The sequence below is a fragment of the Chinchilla lanigera genome, unplaced genomic scaffold, assembly GCF_000276665.1.
Source record: "Chinchilla lanigera isolate Chin_1 unplaced genomic scaffold, ChiLan1.0 scaffold00023, whole genome shotgun sequence".
NCBI lineage: Eukaryota > Metazoa > Chordata > Mammalia > Rodentia > Chinchillidae > Chinchilla > Chinchilla lanigera.
In genome coordinates this window covers 10,755,633-10,765,996 of record NW_004955424.1, presented here as the reverse complement: position 1 = coordinate 10,765,996, position 10,364 = coordinate 10,755,633, and the positions used below count along the sequence as shown (strand labels likewise).

At 46.0% G+C, this 10,364-nt stretch overlaps 1 protein-coding gene across 1 annotated transcript in view; it reads right to left on the bottom strand.

Annotated features, from left to right (window-relative positions):
- Nucleotides 1-4,124: 4,124 nt before the first annotated feature.
- Tacr1 (tachykinin receptor 1) overlaps nucleotides 4,125-10,364 on the bottom strand; it is a 147,533-nt gene continuing 141,293 nt past the window's right edge. Inside the window, exons 3-5 of the mRNA XM_005385472.2 lie at nucleotides 10,168-10,318; nucleotides 8,163-8,359; nucleotides 4,125-6,876 (exon numbers count right to left, since the gene is read on the bottom strand). Coding sequence (XP_005385529.1) covers nucleotides 6,585-6,876; nucleotides 8,163-8,359; nucleotides 10,168-10,318 — 640 coding nt within the window. The 3' untranslated portion in view covers nucleotides 4,125-6,584. The remainder of the gene's footprint in view (nucleotides 6,877-8,162; nucleotides 8,360-10,167; nucleotides 10,319-10,364) is intronic.

The following is a 10,364-nucleotide window of genomic DNA, read 5'->3' as shown; positions in this document are numbered from 1 at the left end:
CAGCTATTCCTTGAAATGCTAGTCATATAATGGAACAAAGCAAGCCAATGCTGTCAATGCTGATATAGTTTTACTCTATGAACTCCCTTCCTTGTGGTAACTGGACATGTAACAGAACACTGTGGAGTGCTGTAGTCTAGCTGCCCACCACAGGACATTATGAGTATCTTCTGGTAGTTTTCTTGTCTGGCCCACTGACACTAGACCTTTGCTGGTGATCTGTCCAGCCTATTTTCACTGGATCCTTGCCTTTCCTATTAGGAAGTCTTGCTTAATCTTAATCTTAATATGTACTGAGTATTACATTCTATCTCTGGGTATATTCTTGACTCTCCTAGCACTCCTCTTCCCAGAGGAAGTGACACAACCTCTCTTCAAATCATAGTTAGAGGCTTCCTGCACACTTAATTGTAGGAGTGTCTGCAGAGAGCATGGGGGTGATTTTCCCTTTGAAATATGTTTCTGATCTAATGGGGGGAGGGAAATTTGCTAATCCTGGAAACACTACCTTGTGAACACATTTGTTTCTGTGTTTGGGGAGGCCATAGTAGCTTGGGCTGTGGCATCTGCAGGAGGAGATTAGAAGACTAGGAATGTGATGAATAAAGGAGACAGGAGAGGATCTTGCTTATGACACTGGAGTTTGAAAGTAGATACTACTGAGATTCCATTCTGATAATGAGATCTCAGAGAAGTCACTTCAACTATGCCTGTCTCATCTCATATTAAATTCAGAAAAATAATGATGCTGACTTCATGGCATGTGAAGATTGAACTTGATAATGTATGCAAAGTGCTTGACACCAGAAATCTTGAACATAATAGTGTTATTGTTATTATCATTGTTTTTATTATTGTAACATTTCAGATAGGGAGAGAGAAGGTAGCAGTTCTATTTTTCCACTTTTAGGGACACATACTTTTCTGGAGCATGATAAAATGTGCTCTCCTTTCACTAACATGCCTTTTCCTCTATCAAACAAAGACCTGGTGTATATCTTACTCTGTGTCCTTTCTCCCATTTTACTTAGCAGACAGATGCAATGCGGCAATATGAACATGCAATGCAGCAATATGAACATGCAGTGTCAAAGAAGTCCTAAGCGAGAGAGAAACACAGAGGAGAGGGCAAGGGCTGTCCTCCATGGTAATAGCTGAGGATGGAAATTTGTGAATAGGGATAGGGATGAGTTCTCATGATCATGATGTCTTAGTTTGGCTGCTGTAAGAGAATGCCATAAACTTGGCTTATTAAACAATAGAATTTCATAGTTTTGCAGGCTGGAAGTCCAAGATAATGATCAGTTTCTATCAGGGCCCTCTTCCAGGGCTGCATTTTTGGCAGTCTTCTTACCTTGTGGAGAAAAAAGCAAGCTCTCTCATGCTTTTTCTCATAAGGACCCTAATCCCATCACAAGGACTCCTCTCTCGTGGCCAAATCATCTCTTGAAACCCTGTATCCCAATATCATTACATTCATGGTTGGGTTAGAGTCTCAGCATATGAAGTTGTTGGGACACAAACATGCAGTCCATAGCATGTACCAACTCCCCCACTGATTAGTGCATCCAGAAGGTAAAATTCAGAGATGTCAGCAGGGCACATGTCAGGAGGTAAGGCTTCCAGGGATGGATGCAAGACAGGATTAAACAGTGGAGAAAAAATGGGAATGGGAAATAAAAATAAGGCAGGAGACACATGCACACAATGCAGAAAACCTAGGCCAGAATCTGAATGAAAATCCACAGAGCCAGCAGATTACACACTGCTAACATACCGCAGATAGTGACAGGGAGAGAGGGCTGCCAGCCAACTGCATTCACTTCATGGCTCATATCCTTTAGTTGTGCTCCCTAACTAGCAGCCTTTTCTCCATTCAAGCTGCCCAGCTTGAGAGAGGAGCCAGGACCAAAATTTCACAACTCATTTATATTGATAGATACCGTGTATCATAGCCTCTTTCCTCTTCCTTCTGTTTTCCTGAACTGGACAGAAATAAATGACGTCTCAGAGCACGGTCTTTGAGGGTTGGGGCAACAAGGTCTACAATCAGATGCTTCCTTCATGTTTGAAGGTGGAGGAGAAGAGCATTGTCTGTGCATCTCCACCTTCCGGCCTCTGCTTGGGATCCTGACTTGAAATACTGTTCTAGGGTTCCAGAGTTGAGGTCACTCACATATATACACTCTATTTATGAAAAGGGTTTGAGGCAACAAGGGAGAGTATTACTAAAGCCAGGTGGCTTTAGGCACCTTCAGTTACCTGCAGATCGCATGTGGCCAGGGATAAATGCAAACATCATTAAGTTTCCCCAGAATGTCTGTACTCCACATCTTTTATTATTTGTTGACCTGTAACTCAGTTGTAATCTTTCCTTTCCTCAGCTAACAAATGCCTATCTTTCCATGGAGAAGAGAGAGCGTACTCCATCGTGACCTTGCTGTTTTTACTTCCACAAATATCTGTAATGTCATTCTATCGCTGTAACTCATCTGAGTCCCTGATTTGAGCTGTAATTTTATTCCAAGGCTGTTTTAGGCTTCCCAGCAGTCAGTCTGGTCCTTCCTAGGCTCATCTGCTTCTTACTGTGCTTGGATGGTCTCAAGGCTCCTTGTCTCTCTCCTATAAGCAACTTAATGTCTCCTCTTTCTGAAGAATAGAGAGTTAATGATTTGTTTGGAGGCGATTCAGATTCGGATTTAATTGTACCATTTAAGACATGTGTTTTACATATAATTTGTGGGGATCTTGAAGATGACTTATAAACTTTAAACTTATTCAAGGACCCCCATGTAAGATGCCTTAATTAAAATAGAAGCATCTTCATTACTAGTTTCTAATACTATTGGAGATAGCTGTCTATGCTTTCTTTAACCCCCTCTCCCAATGCCTGTACAATCTTTGTCATCAAAATTCTGTTAGAAGCTGCAAGTTGCTCTCTTGCTGGTGCTGCCTGAGGGGTGAGGTGCCCCAGGGTGTGCAGATGACATAGAGGGTGCACCTAGCCCAGGAATGGGAGCATGTTGTGGGCTCACCTGATCGTTATTAATGTTTCCAATCTGCCAGGACTTCCCTGTGTGTTTTTGTATTTTAGTTTTTGGTACTGGGAATTGGACTGAGGACCTTGCGCTTGCCAGGCAGGTGCTGTGCCCCTGAGCTATGTCCCCGGCTCTCTGTGTGTTTTTGAACACATAGGACTGAACCAAACCTCTGGTGAGAAAATGGGTGGCGAGGACTCTGGTCATCTGATGGCCTCCAGCTATAGTGCTTTAGGCTCTACCACAGAAGTCAAGGGTAAACCATTGTCCCCAGAGAGCTCGGCCCAGCAGCCAACTGTGGTGAAATGCCAGGCTTGGTCAGTTTCTCTGCATAGTCTGTGAGCACTTTTGGGTCCACCAAGGAGCTGCTGTGCAGTCTGGGGCTTTTCCTTTGACCCCTGTATCCTTTCTAGGTGCTAACTCTTTAGATAAATTCTTGCACTTCTGATTTTGCCTTCTTGGACAACCTGAACCAAAACATCTCTATTCACAAGTGATGTTGCTGGTCACTTCGTACAATCTCACCTCAGCTTCCCAGATCTTAACTGGAAACACTTCTCTGATTCTATTTGATCACAGAATTTAGAATTTCCTGGATGCTTCATTCAATTTCATCTTTCTAGCTGTACAGATGAGGCAGGTCCCCAACATTATCCTATCCAAACTTCTATAGAGTTTCTGTTCCCTAGAGGAGACAAAGGCATAAGATGGTAAAAAACATACTTTATTTCCACATGGAGATTCTTTCCGGGATCTCAGAATACAAAACACGGAGGCCTCAGCAATGGCCCCTCTCCACATTTCTGCCCTCAGATCAGGCCAATAAAGTCAGCTCCTGAGTCTTCTTTTTCCAAGATTCCACTGTCTTATGTCTTAGCGTTCTGGCAGGGGTTGAGGAGGACCAGGGCTCTTGTTCTCTAGTTCCTCCTATAAAGTCCCCTCAACACTTCTCAGTTAGTGTGAGTACATGATATAAATCAGAGCTCCCTCTCGAGGAAGAGCAATGATGGAGAGGTTGCCACAACACCACACAATGACAACAACTGGATTCCATATTTTGGAAGTAATAGAACAAAGATGGCCTCATCATGTCTGTTATTTTATTACTATTGGGCAGTACACCAAGGAAACACACTGAGGAGATAAACACAGACAACACACCTCTATACTAAGAATGAGATCCATGCACAGTGCAAATCATGGTGTTCCTCACACACGGAGGCCTGACAACATATTTACAAATTAAATGGATGTTGGAGAGTGAGGCCAGAGAAGTTTTGCTGGCACTCTCTGATTTTTTGCTGCATTCAAAGCTGTCCAGAGCCATCCCATGCTCCCTGTTATCATTCACAGAGATGATACTGTTCAGCCATATCCCTTAGGCCCATGGACTGACTGGTAGCTCCCTTTGGAATGTCTCAGAGAACTCTCAGAGCAAAGGCTCTCAGAATGTCCCGGTCTTTGGCTTCATTGCCCTGGGAAGAATCTGCTTCTCAGATGCCTTCATCCCTGCTAGGCAGCCGGATTCACCAGGACCAGTAAGTTAGGAGTGGCAGGTCCCATGAGCTTGTCCACAGTGTCAGGAGTTGTGTGTCCCTGGCTCATGCCTCAGTCTGGAGCAGGTGCTTAATGAATCCTTGTTGAACTCAACTCTAACATTCTTCTCTGCAGATGGTGAGCATTGTCCTCACCTCTATACACTTCCTTTTTAGATGCTTCTCAGGATCACGTCGATTCTCAACGTCTGCATATGGCACATTTCTCTAGTGGAAGTACAATTCTCTATTGGAAGTACAATTAATGCTTTAGGCATGGAATTTTGTTGCCCCTAAATTTAGGTTCACACTCATAGATCTGCATAGTCTGGCTTTCTTTAGTGTATTTGATACATCTCATATTGCTTTGCAGATAATGGTCCTCAAGTTTTTTTCTGGCATATACTGTTTTTATACACCTTCCTCTAGGTGTGCGCTGCAAGCCCTATAGGTGGCATTGTTCCCCCCTTAACATTATGGATGCATCCGGTATTCCAACTCTGAGGAAGACATTCATGGATGTCATATGAAGCTTTTGCTTCCGGCCACATCTGGATAAGACACAGATCTGGGAGTCAGAAAGAAACTGCGTGTTCACTTGCTGGAGACCCCAGAGCTGTATTGGGACAGGAAGTCTTCAGCTCATGTCCTTGATGGACTAAGTATCCCTTGGGGTTGGTAGGTCACTCTACCCCTTATGCACAGGAGACCAGCAAAGCTATGGGACAGGAAGAGGATACTCAGAGACTGAGGGAAAATACAAGTTGCCTCATCCCAGAAGTTCACCTGCAGGGTGTAGCAGTCTCACTTTACAGGCTTCTGACCACATGCCTTTTGCTAGCACAAAGATAAGAATCTGGGTAGTGCCTCTGCCCTAAGATACTGAAAGGCCAGAGAAGGAAGACTACATGCTGATGTTCCTCAGTGGTGTTCTCAAGCTGCTCACCTGCACAAGCCTGCTGGAGAGATGTAGGCCTTGTCACGAAGTCCTCTGCTCTGCCAAAGGCCAAGATCTTTTGGGAGGAGGAATGTACTCAGGGTTTTAGGGTAAATGGAAGAATGTCTGAGATGGATATTTACATGTTTTATCAGTTGTTGTATCTCCAGGAGATGGGTGTCACTGCTCCTACTTCGTGACTACTATTTTTTGGTGAAACAAACAAACAAACAAACAAAAATGTATACAATCACTGAGCCATAAAGCACTGAGATTCTAGGGCACACTTAGATGATTTAGTTCAGCCTCGTTGCTTTATGCAAAAGGACAGAGGATCAGATAGATTAAGCCTAGCAAGTGCCTCCTGACTCAGTCAGAATACACATTAGCTGGCATCAGTAGACACATTCTGCCTGCACGGATTGCTCAGGGTGGCCACGGGGGACTTAATGCAGAAGAGCCTGAGGCTCTCAGTCCCATCATGTTTAAATGAACTGAATGAAATATTGAGATATCAAATAGGGGCAGACATGTCTTTTTTCCATGGGTGCTTAAGAGATGAGGTTAGATCTTCCATGCAGATTTTATGCAACACATTCTTCTGTTCACCCTGTCAACGGAAGGCTGGAGTGATATGAACCACCAGCTGAAGGGCACTAATCTGAGGATGGCTGAGAATGACTTTACTGAATAAGACAAAGGCTCCAGGCAAACAGATCTGTTGGATCTGCTACTGTGCTGCAGAATTCATCCTTAAAGGAGTACCCACATGCTGTCCAAGTCACTTCTAGAATCATAGAATGAATCATAAAGAAAATCTAATTTAAGATTCTTTTTTTACAGCTTTCGAGAAGTTCACTTGTTTGCCTTAGGTCACACAGCATGGGGGCTGGCAATGCCATGGGTGAATCCAAATCGATTTTAGGATGGGATGCTTTTTCTAAACCATTCTGGCCCTTCCCAAAACCTCCAATGTTAGGGTGTTTCTGATGGTTTCCAAATCAAGGAGGTACTCATGCGTGAATGAAACAGGACAGAGGTGAGCAAGGCCACACCTGCTGCAGGGCCCGCTGCCTAGGACAGCATGTTAGAGTAGAAGCTGGAGCTCTCTGTCACGGTCTTGGAGTTGCTGCGAGAGGAGCCATTGGAGGTCAGGTCCAGGGATGAAGGTGTGGCCTTGGGGCCTTCCTCAGGGTCCTCCTCGTGGGCCCCCACCACCGTGGAGATGGTGGTCTCCAGGCGGCTGACTTTGTACACACTGCCTTGGGTCTGGAGATACCGGGTGGATTTCATTTCAAGACCTTCATAGTCTCCGGCGCTGATGAAGGGGCAGCACCGGAAAGCATGCTTGAACCCCAGGCGGAACCTGGAGAGAGAGCAGATGGAGAGTTGACCCTTGGGGACGGCCTGCTTTCAGGGTGTTCCCACCATTGCATCAGCTCCTCAGCACAGCACACACTCAAGCATGACTCTGTCACTGAGTTTTAGATTAACTAATGGCTACAGATGCAGTGGTCAAAAAGATCAAGGTCATTTATCGAGGTGAAATCCAAGATAGAACCCAAGTTTGTGTAAAGTGCAGGTCTTTCCTGATTGTGGTCCCTCGATTATGCTGCCTCCCTTAGTTTGGGATCAGAAGACTTTGGGTCAATTCAACAGTAACAAAAACACTAAGAATTTTCTGTAAGTACCTCACTGTGCTAGTCACCAGGCTTTTGGTCAAAACACATACCAAGTCTCAGTCCTTTCTCTCAAGTGGCTCACTGACTGCAGTAGAACTTTTTTCCAGTCATGTCCACTCAGCATGCCTCAGTTTCCCTGCTTGTTAAACAGGGAGAATCTGCCTTTACTTAAAGACATGTAGGGAGATTCTCCCCCATGTTTAAGCAGGTTGTCAAGCTCTTAGAAGAAGGATGAATGTGTGAATTAGGTTGACAGAGATCATTAGGGCAAGTTCAGTGTTTTTCCCTGATTCAGTACCTGCTGCCTGATTCACAGACAGGTCACCCCAGACTGATGACTAACGGATAGAAAAACTGTATCAAGCATTTTCATTCTCCTCTTCCTCTCTGGACAGAGCTGGAGTGCTGCTCTGGATGATAGAGTGTGCTGCAGGCTGGCCTCCCAGGCCCTCTGGGGAGCCCTCTCTGTGCCACAGTGAATTTCCTACCACTGACCACCATTCCTAGTGGTTCTCCATTCTCCTTGTCTGAGATTGGCTTTTGCTGGTGGAACAGCTGCCCCAAGCCCATCTGACCATGTAAGGGGAGGTGATATCCTGCCGGAAGTGTTAGATGACACGGGGGAAACTTGTGAACCCCAAACTGTATGGTGGGATGGGAAGAAGATCCGGTTGGCAGGCTGCCTTACATGCACCAATCACAGAGTTTCATAATTTGATTTAAATTAGCTGCCAGTATTTATTTAAAGATCAGAAGATCTCACACAAAAATATGGATTTGGGGTCCCTCTCGGAAAACAAATGAAAATCAGTCAGTACTGGGCCCAGGTTCTCGCAAGCTATCACCAGCAGGGGCTGTGTCATGTGGTGGTTAGTTAGTCCCCATCTCTCCCTCCTGTCTCACAGCCACCTGTGATCACTTAGCTTGGCCGCTTGTGGCTCCAGGAAAGGGTGTGGGGTGCAGTCCTCACCGGTCATTGAGGCAGCAGTAGATGATGGGGTTGTACATGGTGGAGCTCATGGCCAGCCACATGATGGCCAGGTAGACCTGCTGGATAAACTTCTTCAGGTAGAGGTCTGGGTTGATGTAGGGCAGGAGGAAGAAGATGTGGAAGGGCAGCCAGCAGATGGCGAAGGTGCACACCACGACGATCATCATCTTGACAACCTGGGGAGAGGGTCAGGCAGGTGAACACCAGCGCATCCTCCGTCTCGCAAGGCTGCTCCCTAACCCTCACTGCATGCAGTATGATGTCGGGTGGGAGGTGTTTCTACTGTGCCTTCCAAGGAGGAGAAGGGACCTTAAGATTTGGTGCTAAGAGATGTGGGTTGTGTGGGCAGTTCTCGTAAGGTGGCCCTAGGACTTCTCTCCCTGCCATCACTGGGGAGCTTGTTAGAGGCACAAGTCCCGGGACTGATCCCAGACTTACATGGAATCAGAAGCTCTGAGAGGGGATCCAGAGCTCTGTGTTGCACCAAGCTCCAGATGCTTTTGACGTGCTCTCAGTTTGGGGGCAGCCATGTTATGGGACCCAAGGGCTGAAGAAGCCAAGGGAGACCAGTAAAGGAGCGAGGGTGAATGGGTGTTCAGGAGGGGGGTGGGGGTCGGTGGAGGGCTTTTGCTGAGGACTTAAAGAGAGGGAAGGGGAGACAGAGCAGTGGACAGCAGCAACAAGGGCTTTAAACCCAATGTTTAAAGGACTTACAAATCCTGAGTGGTATGGGCTGGATGTTTGTGTCCCCCCCACATTCACATGTTGGAATCCTAAGCCCCAAAGTGGCAGCATTAGGAGGAGGTATTTGGGAAACCATTGGGTCTGGAGGGTCGAGCCTCAGGAATGGGATTAGCACCCTTACAAGGGGCTTGAGAGACCCATTGCCCCTTCTACCATGTGAGGACACAGCAAGAAGGCACCATCCGCGATCCAGGAAACAGCTCTAATGAGACACTGAATTGGCTGGTGCCTTGACTTTGGATGTTAGAACCTCCAGAGAAATAAAACTTTTGTATTTACAAATTCCCACAGAGCTGGGTATGATGGTGCACGCCTGTAGTCCCAGCACTCGGGTGGCTGAGGTAGGAGGATCACTGCATATTCAAGGCTAGCCTCCCCCTTGCTCACCTATACTTGAGTTACACAGTGAACTCAAGGCAAGCCTGAACTACACAACAAGACCCTGTCTCAAAAACAAAAAAAAGGGGCTGGGGATATAGCTCAGTGGCGTAAGCACCTACTTGGCAAGGTCATGAGTTCGATCGCAAGTGCAAGGTAGTGAGTTTGATCCCAAGTACCAAAACAAAACAAAACAAAACAACAAAAGAAACCCCCAAAACCAAAACAAAAAACCGAAACCAAGTTCCCAAAGATATTTTGTTATAATTATGTGAAAGGGCAAAGATTCTGGATGATGTAACCTCCTTCTTATCCCCAAGAAACCTTCAGCAAAGAAGCACATGGCCTCCGTGCAATGAAACGCTATGCAAAGAAGTACGAGGCAGCAGAGCAGAGGAGAGAAAACTTTCTGTACTGATTTTTGGGATTTGTGTGGATTTTAAGTGAAGAATGTGACAACTTTGTATGTACTATCTGTGTAAAAAAGAAGAGAAAATGGTACATATTTATTGGTTTATAAATTTCAATATCTACAAGAGCTAGTAAGAAACCACAGTGGTAACTGTTTTGGGTATATGTGTACATGTATATGTAGGAGAGTGTGTATGTGTGTACATATGTGTAAGTGTGTATGTGTGTAGGAGTGTGTGCATGTGTGTAGGAGTGTGTGCATGTGTGTAGGAGTGTGTGTATGTATACGAGTGTGTATAAAGAAAGGTCTCTTCTCTTCTCTCCTTTGCCTCCCAGGCCCAGGGAAAATTCTGCGCCTGCTCCCTCGGGGGCTCACAGAATTGCCAGCCCTGATAGCCAGCCTGCTGCCCATGCTGGCCTGGGTGCTGGGTGCTGTCTGCCCCTTGCTCACCTTGCGCTTGGCAGACACCTGCTCGTGGTACCGGTCAGAGGAGTCCCCGGGGATCTCACTGGCCCACAGCGTGATCCCCACTACTGTGTAGGCATAGCCGATCACCAGCAGGGGGAGGAAGTAGATCAGCACGGTCACACAGATGTGGTACCTGCAGCAAGGTGGAGGAGAGGTGAAAGGTGTCAGTCTAAGAAAGA